Genomic DNA, 16,086 nt, shown 5'->3' with positions numbered 1-16,086 from the left:
CCATCTGCCACCCTCTGCTCTTCAGCCATCGCTAACTGGATTACACACACAGAGCTCTCATCTAGAAGTGTGTGTTGAGGGCTGTGCTGTTGTTACATCTTGTTCTGCTGTGTTTCCTTTCAGCCGGCTGTCCGTTGTGTATTCCACCTGCTACTGCGTGGACCCCCACTGCACATAGAAAGTGATCAATGTTGGGGATATCCTTTATGTCAATGTAGCCTTCAACCTCTGTAGTGTGCATCTGATGTATGCTGATATTCACAGCGTAAAGGATTCTTTCTTTTGTTCAGCACCAAACTACATTAAGAAAAACACCTGTTCATATGCTCACAACATTTTTTTTAATCAATAAATCTTTTAGCCTCTGCCATCATGAGAGAAAGACTATTTCATTTAAGAGAAATTATAGCTCCACTGCAGTGTGGATGTGAATTTAATTTTTTGGTGTGTTGTGTATTATAATTTAGTTTTTGATTATTCTATTACCTTAGAGGTAAAGTGCAAACAAAATGTCCCCCTCATTTAGATGTTAGAATTCAGTATGAATCTTCCCAAGATTCCTTAAAAGTGACCCCAGAAAAATAAATCTATAATTTTTTATATAGATTTAATATTTTATTTTAAAATTGGCACTTCATTGCTATAGATTTGACAGTAATATACAATGTTATTGAGGAGGTGTAACTGTGTTTGTTTCTGTGTTAGAACATCCATTCAATAGGTTGTGAATTATTCTCATGCAAACTGGTATTGTGTAGTAGAGACTGACTTTAAAAAGAGAAATCCCCATATTCACGTGATCTTAATATCTTCTGATTCCTAACTTGTTTGATTTTGTAAAAGTAGAGTTTAAACCTGCAAAAAATAAGAAATTCCCCAAGGTTATTCTTGGCATTTTGAGTTTTTCTATATATTAATCACCTCTGCTTATTTGTTATCACTGGTTCAAGTTTATACACCAATGGCAGGTTGAATGCTTAAGTATCTATCATTTTAAAAACTCACTTTAAAACTAAATGAAATGTAAATAATAAACACTGTCCTCAGACAAACACTTGCATTAACCTTTCCTCTATAGAGCCTGTGTGTTGTTTTGTTTATGTTATGTAAGCTGCAGGAGTTCACACTAGCTGTAAAGAGCTGAGTAAGAGCTACATGACAGACATGTTCAGGGCAGTATTCAGATTGAGTTGATATACTTGTTTATTAGGAGGGTCAAGGTTGCTGAGACACCGGAGCATAGTGTCTTGCTGTGAGGAACAGATGGCACGCTGAGATTAGGCAGCTGACCTGCTCCTGGTTTGGCAGAAGGTGTGTTTGATTCCCCCTGATGCGCTGCAGCAAAACATGACCAGCTTTACTCGTGATTTTGGTGTTAAGCATATACCAAGAAACGTCAGATGTATTCTACTACAGAGCAACAGTTTCCATTCCATTTCCATTCATTCCTATTTCTATCCGAAAGACAAATGTGTTGTTCAAAGACTATTTCAATGTAAGGAAGTTTAAGAGATGGAAATAAATCACTTCATAATCACTAGTCTTGTACTGTTGTGAATCCACAGTACTTTCTTGATTCTTGTTGTTCTTGGTTTGTACCCTCTGGGTTGAATGCACTTATTATAAGTTGCTTTGGATAAAAGCGTCAGCTAAATTAAATGTAATGTAATGAATCATTACAGATGAATCTTATTTTATCAAAAAACATCAAGGTGCATGAACACGGCACGTTTACATTCTTGTTTTTGTGCAGATAGATGTGGTCTGTAATCTTGTTAATTCCCTGCAGAAATCCAGTGATGTCTCTGTGGGAATGCAGCAGCCTGAGGTCAGACTAAACCTGGAAGAGATTGGCGTCAGGGCTTAGAGACAGATCAGTGTCACAGGATATATAAACCAGCTCAAACATGTAATCCGTCACACATTTACTGTACTGCACTCTCGACACTAACAAACTGTGTCTCACTACAGGACTGTCGAGGTCCAAGAATACAAGCGAGGAGACAAATTAATTTGATTCAGAAATCTAGAGGAAGTGAAGGATAATAAATCCACTGTACACAGACGACCTCTGCCTTCTACGGTCATCTGCTCTGCATCAGCGGCCATGGAGGATAACGAGTGTGACTCTGTCTTCGAGACCCAGATCAGAGTGAGTATCATGGTCACATTTAGGCTGGATTCACTGCTGTAGCTCTATTTCAAAAAGTTTTTCTTACGGATGACACAATATTATTTTGCCTGCATTGATACAAAAACCACAGGTCAGACAGTTACGTGTTAACATCAGGATCTGGTTTGTTAAAAGTATTGAATAAAAATCTAGTAAATCTAATAAAAACACTTTCCCCTCCCACGTTCATTTTTCTTAAAATAATCAGCTGAGACTGTGCAGAATATATTATATATTTTTGCTTTTCAACAATTTGTACAGGGCAGAACCACAATGGACCAGTGGGCAATACAAACTGATATATACTGATTTATACATTTTTATTTTCATTTTAGGAGGAGCATGTGGAGACTCTGTTTGGAAATGTCCACTGCGTCATGACAGGGACGCCCAGGGCAGGCCGCCCCGCCATCCTCACCTTTCATGACGTCGGACTCAACTGTAAGTCTTAAACCTCTTAATCTGGTGATGAAACACTAACACACGCAGTTATATAAAAACTTAAACAGGCTAAGATTGTCATAACACAGGTACGATATATGATTTATTATTATGACACTGTTGTGTTTATACCAGTAAACTCATAAACTAGATTTACAATGGTATTCATGCTTTTCTACTTTAATTCAGGATTCAACTACATTTTCAATTGTGTGATAACATTTTGTATGTGAACAGTTCACTCAATAATTGTTTGTTTTTCTGTTGTTCACCTCCTGTAGATAAGACCTGTTTTGAGACTCTCTTCAGCCACGAGGATATGCACGAAATCATCGGACACTTTCCTGTTTGTCACGTTGAAGCACCAGGACAACATGAGGCTGCCAAAACTCTCCCTTCTTCGTAAGGAGACTGTCTCCTGTATTGAAAGCATTAATTAAGCCATTATTTGATATGAATTTGACAGTTACATTTGATCATTCATGATCATTATTTTTGATCTCTCAGGTATACCTACCCTACCGTGGACCAGCTGTCTGAAGCACTGCCTGCTGTCCTCAAACACTTTGGGTAAGACCCATTTAGTTTGGGCTCTCATTTAATCTAACCAATGGCAGTTGTCTGATGAGCCCTTTGACCTCTGACTGTCTGCAGGTTGCGAAGTATAATTGGACTTGGAGTCGGAGCAGGAGCCTACATCCTGGCTAAATTCGCTGTGAGTCCGAAATCCTATTTCAACTTGACTCACTGAGAGAACAAAATCTGACACCTCATTTGCAAAATATAACATTTCTCTACCCTTGACAGTACACATCTCCACTTGGTTATGCTTCTTACTATTGTCCATATTACAGATCTACGCCAGAACTCCAATTCCGAGCTTTACAGCTAACTTTAAACAAATGTTTTCCATAGGTAGAAACAGATCAAAACTGATTAAAAAAACTGGAAATCTAAGTTGTGATATGATATGAAAGTCTAAAAGTAACATGGCAGCATACACATCATAACTGTAAGAAAATAATACATGAGCTGACTTGTGGGCGTCCATGTCTGTGCAGCTAATTCATCCTGATATGGTGGATGGATTACTTCTGATCAACATCAACCCCAATGCAGAAGGAATGATTGGTACTGTTGCAACCAAGGTAAACAATGTGTGTGTGTGTGTGTGTTTGTGTGTGTGTGTGTGTGTGTGTGAGAGACATCTACTTCATAAATCTATATTCATATATATTGATTGATAAAATTTATATTAATAGAACATCTACATTGATTGTTGTACTTCAGTGTTAAGTGATTCCTGTATTTATCAAGATGTAATGGTGTGTATTTGCTGTTGTGCCTTATAGATCACTGAATGGACCCACACTCTCCCAGACACAATTATCTCACACTTGTTTGGAACGGTAAGGCCTCTTCTGTAATGACTGGGTTCCATTACCATGACAACAGGTTGAAACATTGGTTGAATATTCAGTATGTTACATAAGGATGACCGAACCTGCAAAAAGAAAAGAAAAAAGAAAATAGATGATGATATATAAATAGATTGATTGCTTGATTAAATTAAAAAGAAAAGGACTATTCATTTATTTTACTTATTTATTTATTTTTAATTTTAGCAGTTTTGGGAATGTGAGACATAGAATTTCTCAGTCTTACTTTTAAACGGATTTTTCAGGAGGAAATCCAGAACAACCACGACCTCGTCGCTACGTACCGCCACCACATCACGACAACAATGAACCAGTCCAACGTGAGTCAGTTCTTCCGCTCCTACAACAGCCGCAACGCCCTGGATGTGGAGAGGCCTGTTGCTGGGACAAACATCAACCCCAGGACACTCAAGTGAGTTCAAAATGACTTCTTACACATTTTAATTTATGGTTTTCAAGTTCCTAATTTGTCAGAGTAAAACAAAGTTAAAATTGAAGCAGTTTTTGGCAAAGAAGCCTGGAGCTAGATGCACCCAGCAAGTTCCATCTTCACAAACAAAAAATAGTCCAGGTCAGCTCAGTCAAACCATGTGTCGTTACCTTCAGTGTCTATATAACGTGTGTCTATCTCTTGTTTAACAGGTGCTCCACTCTGCTGATTGTAGGAGATAACTCTCCCGTTGTGGAGCCTGTGGTCGACTGCAACTCAAAACTCAACCCCACCAAGACCACACTGCTCAAGGTGACCAGACGACTGATCCAAACATGAAAAAAACAACCACAGAATTAATAAAGGAAACAAATATAAATAACTTATACCAATCAGTGGTTGAAACAACTTGACACATGTTTGTGATCTGCTCTTCCAGATGTCGGATTGTGGAGGACTTCCTCATGTGGAACAGGTAGGCTGTAACATTTCATCTGCCGCTCGGCTGACAACACTGTAGAAATCTCCACATCTGATAGGCTGGAAATGTGTTTAACACTTTTCATCTTTCTCTCCACAGCCAGCCAAAGTGATTGAAGCCTTCAAATATTTCATCCAGGGCATGGGATACTGTGAGTAACCGTAGCTTAACAACAAACTCTTTTAATCCTAAATTCTCTGCAGGTGATAATTTATTTTGGTATGTTTTGATTCAAACCAATCAATACATCACTTATCCTTACCCCACCATGGGTATTTAGTTCTTAAAGTTTAGTTCAGTTGACTTAATTTACTGTCGGTTGAATCGATATTGTGTTGCATGCATCTATCAAGAATATTCATGTAAATGGATACATTTTAATATGAAATATATATTTTTTAAACCCATGGAGGGCAGATGAGGACAAATTATATTGCCAACATGTCTCTCCTCTACCTCCAGTGTCCAGTGTCAGTATGACCAGACTCCGCTCCCGAACGACATCCAGCTCCAGCATCACGTCCTTCGATGGCTCCCGGAGCCGCTCACACACCAACGATTTGCAGCGAGGCCGGACACACTCCCAGGGCCCCGAGGACAAGCGCGGGCCCTCACACACCGACAGCTCCATGGATACTGGTCCCATCAATAATTTGAGCCACAAGTCCTCTGAAGTGGCATGTTAGAACCCACAGGGCCCTAAATCCCTTGCACTTACTGTACTTAAAATTATACCTCACCGTATCTACACATCTTGAACCTATGTTCTGTCTTCACTTTCCCATTGACACCCCAATTCATTCAGCGATGCCCTTTTATCTGCACTATCTCCGGCTGAAGGGTCACAGGTCATACCTCCAGGTGACCTTTCTCCATCCCTCCTCTCTGCTCTCTACTCTGTACGTCTTCCTCTATTGTCTTCTTCTTTACTAAATGTTTTCCTCTCTTTCCCCACTCAGATCCTACTATTTATCGACTTTTTACCACTTTCCTCTTTGACCCTGACCAGCAAGCTTCAGCACTGTCTGATGAATACAATAATACACACTTCATGTGGAAGTGGAAATGTATGATTTCAATAATGAATTCTCAGGCTAACGCAAATGTGTACTTCTTTGTAATGAGTAATAGAAATATGTGAGATGTGTATTGATTGTATTCAACAGTGACAGCTGTGTATATAAAATATTGTAGTTCACAATAATGATTTAAATTGGACCTGATTTCAGTTTTCCAGTGAGTTATAAACATTTAAATAGTTAATATGATGATATGTTACAAATGATTTGATGTAAGTATTTCTTGTCTCTTTCAGTGATAAAACATTTTAAGGTAAACAAAATACCTGCACTTGCAGCTTTCAGTGATTGAAGATTGTGCTTCTGTGTTATAACCACTAGGTAGAGCTCTCTGATCTCCTCCGTTATTTTTCTATGACCATATTGGGTTTACTGGGTCCGGTTATGAAGGCATTGCATTGTTTTTACCTTTGCATTCACATCACACTTGTTTGGGTGCAAATACAACTTCTGTCCAGAATCATAGTTTTTTTTTAGGTATCTTATATACCCTCCTCCTTTCAGTTAGAACTGCATTGTATAATTATTCTTTTTTTGTATCATGTGCAGGGTCCCTGAGGCTTTAGACATATAAATAATTTAGGACAGGAATCATTCCTTAATGAAAACACTACAGAATTCTGTGAGCACAGCGTTACTACTCATCAATTCAGTCGTTGATAAGCATCACCTCTTTACCTTCAGTACACAGTGACGTTTTACTGGAGGAGGGGCTGCAACTGGCTCAGGTTTAATTTACTTATTCCTCTTTCTCCCATGCAGTTTGATATAATAAAGGGCTGAATTCACATTAACTGTAATACGTTTTTCCCGGCAGCTGCCAAACTGTGTGACTGCCAGAAGCATAAAGTATTTGTGGGGTATACCGGTGACCCAGAGGATATGATGCAGCTCTGGTGCCATGAGTTTCAATCCACCTAAGTGTGACTCTCCCTCGCACCATCATCACTTTTCTGAGTGGATAGAAATAATCTCTGAATTGAGTGTGTGTGTCTGTATGCATTTGTGTGTGTGCGGATATTAGCTGCATGCATAAATGTAGTGCGTGTGTAGGTGGGAGTGTGTGTAGATGGATTGTTTTGGTGTTGTGACTGTGAGACAGTTGAGACACAAACACGAGACAGCACAATGGCAGTCATCAAAATCACAATTATTTAGTTTTTACGATTGTGTGTGTGTGTGTGTGTCTCTCTCTCTCTCTCTTTGTGTGTGTAGGGTGGGGGGTTGCATTTTTTATTTCAAAGCCTCTATTGTTTGGCTTACATTATGATACTGTGATGAATTATGCATGACAGAAATCTCTAAAGATTTCATTTAAACATGAGACATCAGCTCTAGTATACGACAGTTGGTTCCTACATGTATCATCTGTTTCCTCTTTTATCTCTGTGCTGTGGTGCATTGGGCCAGAGAAACACAAAATCCTACAAATTCCCATCTGCATTAGAAGAACTTTTGTAAGATTGAACTCAGCCAGAACACTGATCGCTCACCTAAAGTGAAATGGAAAAAGTGGAGAGGAATTAAAGTGTTACACAGTGAGATAATGACTGTTTTGTTAGTGTGTCCCCCCTCCAAAACCTAGAGGCCGGCACTTTAGATCACTACCTGCAACCCAGTTTACACAACTTTTTATTCAACAGCATCACCAATGAGGCAAACAGCCATTATTATAAATAATATGTTGTAAGTATGATTGGGGCAGTTACAGTTTTACTTTCAGACCATCCAAAGAATCCTGCCCCTGACACCCTCATGTTCTCACATGAAACACAAATCGGAAAATTCGTCATCCACCAAGGAGGTTGTGTTTCAACCCCTATCAGTTTGTTTGTCCGTTGGTATGTTTGTTTGGGGACAAAGATTACGCAAACACTACAGGACGGATTACACCGAAACTTGGTGGAAGGATGTGGTTTTGGTCAGGAATGAAACCATTACATTTTGGTACAGTTCGGACTTCGGAATAAGGGAGCAAATACGGATTTTTTTTAAAAATCACTTTCTTTAACATTGTGAGATAGTTTTTTTGGGGGGGACATTTCCATTAATTTCCCAGGGAATAATTTATGGATCTTGATGAAGCAATCAGGCAGGTTTAGGGGGACTAATTTCTGAGTGTGTGAAATCTGGGGCAGCTTGATTGAATCTAAGGGGACTGATGGGCCTTTGCATACACGAGCGCTTCACTGAGTGTTACTCTAGTATGCATGTTTTCAGAGAAGCATTATTTCTTAATGGGACCCATTCAACGATTGGTTCTCATACTTGTGAACATCCTAAACTCACATAAATTAGATCATGGGCCCCCATTTGATGAAATTTTTGCTTTTAGATGGTTTATTAAAGGAGGGCCAAAATAGTGACGCATTCTGTCAGTGTCTTGGATTGATAAAATTATCAAACCAACAACTCCCGAAATCTCTGTCTGTCTGTATGTGGCATATGTTTCTCAAAAACTGTTCATCTTACCAGCTCAAGGAAGTGCACTGTCAAATTTGGTTTGACCTGGACACAGGATACATAAATATTGATACAAATTTGAATAAATATGTGACCAGCGCTTTGCAGCATGTTGAAACTCATCAAATAACGCAGTTGATTGCGACAACAACGTGTTTACGACGGTTAAATTCACGCAACGGCGACAACCGATCCTCCAGTTTGGTGTTCTGCTGAGTCGAGTTCACCGATAACTTTGAACAAACAGGTGAACAGCCCTTTGTGTGGCAGTGGTGGCGTCAGGGTTCTGTGGACTGAGTCCGGCAGCAGGTGATTGTTTACCTCAGCTCAGATTCTGCAACCAGCATCAGGTTTAGATCACGGTTTCCCCGGGGTCCTCTCTGAAACCCCCTTACCGACCCTTAGGGGGGTCCCCGGACCACACTTTGCGAACCCCTGCATTAAACCCAACTTGATCACACACTAACACAGTGAAAGTCATGCATTTGGGTAAAGATGAGACTGGGCAGCTTAGCACTTAATTATGTGATTTCACGTTAAGTGCACATAATAATAAGGATAATTTAATGTGGATGTCATGTTTAATAACCAGTGAGGACCCTGGGAGTGGGGCTGGACCCGCAGGACCCCCCTCCTCCTGTCAGTGTCAGCTGCAGCCATGTTGGAAAAGCTCTGGCTCCAGCAGCAGCAGCGGCGCTAGCAGCTAGCGTCAGTGGACACCGACAACCGGGCACGGCGCTGTTGTGGACAAAAACACCCAGGGAGGAGGGAGTCTCATAACGGAGAGAGACACACAGCCCACACCGCCAAGCCGGTTCTCATACCAGCGTGTGAATGTGGGGAACTCACACGTACTGGCCGGAACAAAGGTGCATGTTTACGGGGAGTAGGTGCGACCGGGCTCCGGGGCTGAAGCGGGTGAGTGTCGATCCCGTGGCGGAGGCGGATTGAGGTGGGGAATAGCCCACTGTTAGCCGAGTTAGCTTAGCATTAAAGGGGGGTAACACACACACACACGGGCAGACAATGGGGTTAACGCCAGTGCAAGACGCGGGTTGTGTGTTTTTAGGAGCTGGTTTCGGGGTTCCGTGTTGAAGCGAGGAGACCTGGAGGATGTGGAGTAGTGGACGGAGTCATTTGTATTCCTCACAGACAGACAGTGGTGCAGTGGCCGTGTCCAGCCCTCTGTGATCCCATCTGATCCTGTGGTGGGTGCAAAGGTCCAGCAGCACTCCAGGAGAACACGAGATTCTATTTATAATGTAGTGGGTTCTGCTGATGAATGAGTTGCTCAGACTGAGATTTTTGCTGTTTGGGTTCGAGACAAAAGGGATTCAGATCGGACTTCACCTGAGCGTCTCAAGTGTTTTTTTATTTGTCAAACACAGTACTGTGCACTCACTGTGGCTTAAGGTTTATTGATGTGCATTATTATTTCGAGCAGGTCCAGATTGAAGACCACACAGCATTATTTAAACCATCATTGGTGGGATTACTCTGATATTTCGCTGAAATGCACAGAGCTGTTTTTAATATGGTGCCCAGCAGCTCTTGTGGATGTGATTTGACATTTGAGTCTCTGGGATTTTTGGAGTCAAAGCTGCCTCTGTCATATCTCCTTCAGATTTCTGTTTTCCTGCCTTTTTCCCCCCTTCTTGTTTCCTGCCTTCATACACTGTCGCCCCACATCACATCCCTGCATATGCTCCACCAGCCACACCGGAGGGTCAGGACTCAAAGTGTGTCCTCACATGTTTTGACAGAGCTGCGGATAAAAAGACTGATATTCTATGAAACTGCGGAACGTATTACTATTCCTGTAAAGTCAGAAAAGGGTAGCATCAGATCCCTTTTCAGTGAATAAACTCAGCGTTGTCTTCATGTGAATCATCCATTCACTTTCCCTTGGCCTTTTCATTCAGTCGATTCCCCTTCCATGGGTGTCCACAACCGCTTTCCTGTCATGATATTACTGAAAGGCTAGTTAATGTTTGCTGGACTGCTTATCCAGTCAGTGCTGCAACTCCTGGCTTTCCTCCAGTAGCTTAAACATGTCTGCAGTCAAATAGATAAGAACCTGTCTTGTGCGTATACCTTTTTTGCCCTATCTGTCTTTCAGCATGTGCTTTTATTTCATTTCTGATCATTGAGTCCATATGCACAATATATTTCACTCGGATTGCATTTGTAAGAATAAATCAAATATTGTATACACTTGATGCACAGTGATTTATAAGGAGGCTTGTGGTTTGCAGTACTTCTCCCCTTCCTCTGCCTTGCCCTATCTCATCTGTTTCCACTAATCTGAAGTGGAAAGGATAGTGTTAGCCACGCTGAGGATGGATCGATCTTTACACCTGTATGTTTTCAGTCAGAGGCAGATAAGGACACATGTTACGATGAGAAGTGAGTAAAGGAAATGAGAAACCAAGGCTTGGGAGAAGGGAACCAGCGGTTTGGACATGAAACTCAGCCCCCAGGTGTGTCAGTCAGAAACAATCAGTGGGCGGGTGTTTTCCCTAACCTATAAGTGACAGCATACAGTACAACAAGGAAGTGGAGAGGCAGCAGAGGGGTGGCTGCGAGTGAGCAGAGGTCCGCTCCTCTGTGAAACCAACTGCCAACATGCAGTTCTGGGATTTCCTGGGCTGCACCGACACAGGTATGAGCGTGTGTAGTCCCACTGACGGCTCCCAGTGTGCGCGTTTGGCCGGGATTGGACTGGTGTATGGGTCCTCTGTGTCAGGCAGGTAGAGAGTGGTCTGGCAGGATGAGGGCTGGAAAGGAATTTGTGCTGTTCACCGCTGTGCAAGCAGTTGCATGTGAGAACCTCACAGACAGGTAGAGTGTGGAGCACAAAGAAAGACGCAGAAGGCTTTGATAAAGTTCCCTTCTGCGGTGTTTTCCTTTTTCCTAAACCAGGTCAACTGCTTTTGACCAACCGATTGACAAGGAAGCGTGTGTTTGTATCTCTTGATCTGGCTGGTTTGGGATCTGTGCTCACCATGCTTTCCACAAAACATGGCTTGAATGTGTGGAGTGGTGTGTGTATCTGTGATTTTATATTTTATGATTGTTTAAATATCCACAAAGGAGGGACTAATAATGGGATAGAACAACCATTTCTATTAGAACATATTGCTGTAATTACAGTGACTATAGCTCTCAGAAAGAGCTGTCACACTGTCTCAACTAAAGAAGTCCTTATCTGTAAGGGTTTATTTGACTGTTCTTAAGATGAGCATTGATCCATTGTGCCCTGCCGATGTCTCGCACTCATCCTGTGCATCTGAACTCGCAATCTTATCGTGACTTCCATATACCGCGCAGATAAGCAACATAAAGACCGATCTTCTAGACACTTCTAAACACTGACAGCCAGGTCCGGTCAGACCTGTACCACGAAGAGTTAAACATCAGATTTCTGTTCCTGTATACACAGAGCCAAACAACCACAGGCCACAGAGATCAAATGTCACTTTACGTGTCCACGAAGGCTACGCGTAGATGTGTAACTGGCAGCAGAATATGAGGAGCAGATGTCTGGCTATTGATAAAGTGGTGAATAGTTTTTATCAAAAGGGAGTGGGTTGTCTTGTGTCTTGCCTCACTTGTGGTTATTTTATTCGTTTTGTATTAAATTCCATTGACGGTTCTACCACCAACACCCATCCTGTGCCCCGGGCTATGTGTTCTGTTATTGCACTAACAGCTACGGCTAAGATACCTGACGGCTTGTGTCATGTTCTTCACTCTTTCTGACAAGTATCACACACGGCAAAAAAAGCATTGTCGGACACAGTTCTGAATTTTGAAGTTGCCTTTTACATTTAGTTTTGCTCTTCAGCTGATTCTTTCATTCATGACCTGTCCTGGAAGAAGTTGTCAAATTACAAATAATAGAAAACAAATGTGATTTTAATATTGAGCATATTTACACCTGTTCAGTTCCCAGTCCGAAGTCTGAAAAGAACCCAGGTTTTGTTGGAACGGTGGTTTTCAACGGGACAATACAGCAGCTCTGTCTGGAAACACCAGTGAAAGGATGACTGGAAACATGTGCTCATGTTGTGTCATCATCAGTCTTCCCCGATTTGCATTCATAGCTTACAATTTTGTTTAACTTGTGCCCTGCGGTTAGCACTCACTGCCAGGCACTTTGATTGTGAAATGACTCATATCACAGATCCTCAAAAGAGTTTTCCTCACCAGGTTTACATAAGGTTCTGGATGTTATGTGAATTGTATAGGTATGGTTACACTAAGCAAGTTTATGTGACATATTTGACATTCCCCAATGGCTGACATCACTTTTATTCTCAGTGATATGGAAACAAATCAAATATATAGGTAATTAGAACATCTGCTTCTAAAAAGCCACGTGCATTTGCAACATCTGTTTGGGCGTGGAAAATCCTGTGCCAGGTTTTCTAGCTGATGTTTATCTCACTGGTGTAGATGGTAATAGGAAGTCAAACTGATAATTTCAGTATCATTCATTGTCTCCTGAGTAAAAGCAGATGAAGAAGTGACGATACCCTCTCTTTACTACCAAAGTAGTAACAGGGCTGGGAGCGATATGGCTAAATTTACATCAAGTTTTTTTTTTTAAATCAGTCGATATTAAATTTGTACACATTATTATTTATTTTAAGTTTAAATAAAGGCGATATATAAAAATCTGTGGGTATTCTACAGCACGATCCTGACTTCTCACTTCCAGAAAGAATTCAGAGATGTGACGTTTCTGTGAGACCCCAGAGACATGGTGGTTTAGATCAGCGTATTTGTGAATATCTGAACATTAACTCAGTTGCCTTGCGCTGCATGCTGAGGTAGAGCCATAAAACAGCTTGTAAAAAAGGCTTGTTTGTGTAAAAGAGAAAAAGAGGGTAGGTGTAAAAAAAATCAAACTATAAATCTGTGAATTCAGAGGAAGGCAGCAATAACGAGGGGTCATAAATCTATAAGAGTCCATTACTGCAGTTCACCCGTGTAAAAACAGTTTGATTCCTAATACCTGCTCCTTTTCAAATGAAGCGGATAAAGGTACTAATAACTGACCCATTAGGACATTATTCATTTGGCTAATTTCACCAATAAATAGACCCGTCTAATAACATCATCATTTGCTTGAAATAACTCATGTTAGAATGACTCGGAAAAGTATCAGAGTTGGGATCTGATAGTTTATCCTAAGTTGGTCAAACTTCTGGATTTATTATGTTTAGTATCTAACAAATTTCTGCTAATTTCTTTGAGTGTCTTTTATTAAGATTTTTATTGTTTAACTAGATATGTTCAGATAGCCCTTTCCCTTCCTGATACTGATTCCCATTCTGGGGATGCAGAGTATGGATTCATGACGATAACATGACAAAATCAGAATACTGTATATTAACGGCTTTATGCTACTAATCCTGTCGGAAGTGATGATTGTTGTCTTTGTTGTCAGGCCTTGCTCAGGTTAAATCCTTTGAAAAACAAACAGTCATAACCGACAGTCATAACTGAAAAGCAACACAATAAGTATATCTAGAAACACACAACAATTTTCTACCTTAAATAGCTTGAAAATATAGTCTTGCAAATGGTACACATTGCTACTTTATCTGTGGGACTTTCCAGCATTAAATATTACTATATCGCTGACATTATAGTTAGCTCTGGTTAATGCTAACGCCTGGAAATAAATAAAAAAGGCATTTCTGATGCTGGTATCGGAAAATCTTTATATTTAAATAATCCAATATTTTATCATTGCCTGAAAATATAATAACTTAATCAAGTCTTTGCAGTAGATTATATTGTATTAAAAATGGGGCATGTGGTTTTGTTTGGAGGAATGCTCTGTGTGCTCTTGGACTCCGGATTCATATTGATGAATTGGAATGTGTATTAATGTTCAAGCACTGATGTTGAGCGTACAGCTTCATTTGATTGAGTGTGCACACATACATGAACCAACAGGGTGGCCTTCCTTGCATTATATTGAGGGTCCATGAATATTATCAACACATGTGGTAACAGATACCAAGGTAAAATGTTTGGTGATGTAAATTCTTCTGCCACACATGAAAATTCAGATGTGAAAAAGGGGCCTTGGTATACACCAGAAAGTCCTCTGCCTCACGTTGGTATCACTGCAGTCGTCCAAATACCACAATAATGTTGTTAGAGCTTCTCCTTACAATGACAGCTACCTCATTAAAGCTGAAGCTGCCACTGTGGTGACTCTATTCTGCGCTCTGATGTCGCACTCAGTGCACTCTGCATTCTAATAGATCTGTGCTGAGGAGCGGCAAAAAGGCTGTTGTTGTTTTCTTGATGAGAATGGAGTTGTGCAATGCCCTCAGCAGGGTGTCAGCTGTACTGTAGCCTCCACGCTTTACAGCCAGAGGCAGTAGTTTTCTACACTGAGTGGGAGAGAAAGAGAGAGAGAGGGAAAAGGAGAGCGAGAAAAGGCTGAGAGCATGAGGTGGAAAATGTGATCGAGTAGGAGGGAGAAGTGTTTATGCAAGTGAAAATGTTTTAAGCTGTTTCTAGTGACAGATGTTTCAGCGCTGTTTTAATAACAGGTTCTCGTCTGGGGTCATTATTTGTGGATGTGAAAGATCAAAGTTGGCTTTAGATCGAGGTCAATTCCTTGTTTCACAGAGGAAATGTCTCGGTCAAGAGGATTGTTTGGAACCAGAAAAGGAAGTCTTTTTACCAAAATATGTACGAGTGGTGATGAGCATGTTGTGACACTTCTGCTGCTTGAAACATTCCAGTACTACAGTAACTGTATAAACTAGACGTAAATGTGTAGGGAAAATGTGTCACTTAATTTCTAGGGCAGTAGTGCTATAGGTATATTTTTAACACCATGAACAATTTCAATACACGCTGGAGCTTTCTTTGCCTAATGTTCTGCCTGTCCAGGATTTAATATGGCTCAGTGTGTCAATGCTTTAAATGTTTCATTAGTCATGAGTGAATATAGAGACAGACTTAGCAAGAGAGAGAATAATGCTACTGCTGCTGTTGTGTTGCTTTTTGTTAATAACATCCTCCTTGTAGCCAACATTTTGGACACAACTGTGCCAGGAACAAATTGGATTATGTGATTAGAGGAAATTATGTGGAATGGCAGTGGAACACACACTGTACAACCGTGAATCAAACCAAGTAACATGTATGTGTGGGTTGTATCTCAGTAACACATAGAGTTTATTAATACACTTAATATTGTGTTCTTATTCTGGTCAAACTCAAAAACATCATTATGTGGCTGTGTACGATCTGACCAAATGACATCAAGATAACATTTTCACATCAGTCAATATTGCTGATACCACAATAAATATCGCATTATTGTTCGTATAAGTTGAAAGACAGAATTTTGATCCTGAGTGGATGTTGTGGACAGAGAAAGACAAACACTTGTTAAAAAAAGTAGATTAATTATGTGTTAGGTCACTGCAATGAATGAGCATTACATTGATATATAGAACATTTCAGTGTTCACACTCAAAACCTGTTCAGAATAAAAATCTAATATGGTATCAGTTGCATTTTTTAGTTTCTTTCCTACTAAG

The 16,086-nt window shown here is 40.6% G+C and overlaps 2 protein-coding genes across 4 annotated transcripts in view; both read left to right on the top strand.

The window, feature by feature from the left end:
- Positions 1 to 2,107: 2,107 nt before the first annotated feature.
- LOC133014188 (protein NDRG1-like) lies at positions 2,108 to 5,650 on the top strand. Its single transcript, XM_061081368.1, has 12 exons — positions 2,108 to 2,152; positions 2,509 to 2,614; positions 2,896 to 3,016; positions 3,122 to 3,184; positions 3,269 to 3,329; positions 3,676 to 3,762; positions 3,967 to 4,023; positions 4,299 to 4,465; positions 4,696 to 4,795; positions 4,923 to 4,958; positions 5,064 to 5,115; positions 5,427 to 5,650. The coding sequence occupies exons 1-12, from the start codon at positions 2,108 to 2,110 to the stop codon at positions 5,648 to 5,650; spliced, it is 1,119 nt and encodes a 372-aa protein (XP_060937351.1).
- A 3,525-nt stretch (positions 5,651 to 9,175) lies between these two features.
- Positions 9,176 to 16,086, top strand: part of LOC133014497 (focal adhesion kinase 1-like) — a 59,293-nt gene continuing 52,382 nt past the window's right edge. Inside the window, exon 1 of one of the 3 annotated variants that reach the window (XM_061081761.1) lies at positions 9,176 to 9,424. Coding sequence is in view for 2 of the 3 variants with exons in the window: in XM_061081763.1 (XP_060937746.1) it covers positions 11,132 to 11,168 (37 nt within the window). In the remaining variant the exon portion in view is untranslated. Of the gene's footprint in view, positions 9,425 to 11,077; positions 11,169 to 16,086 lie in introns of those variants that run through there. The other 2 variants (XM_061081763.1, XM_061081760.1) reach the window with 2 other exon arrangements.

Source organism: Limanda limanda, chromosome 11 (genome assembly GCF_963576545.1).
Source record: "Limanda limanda chromosome 11, fLimLim1.1, whole genome shotgun sequence".
NCBI classification, from domain to species: Eukaryota; Metazoa; Chordata; class Actinopteri; order Pleuronectiformes; family Pleuronectidae; genus Limanda; species Limanda limanda.
This window is presented reverse-complemented; position numbering and strand designations above follow the sequence as displayed.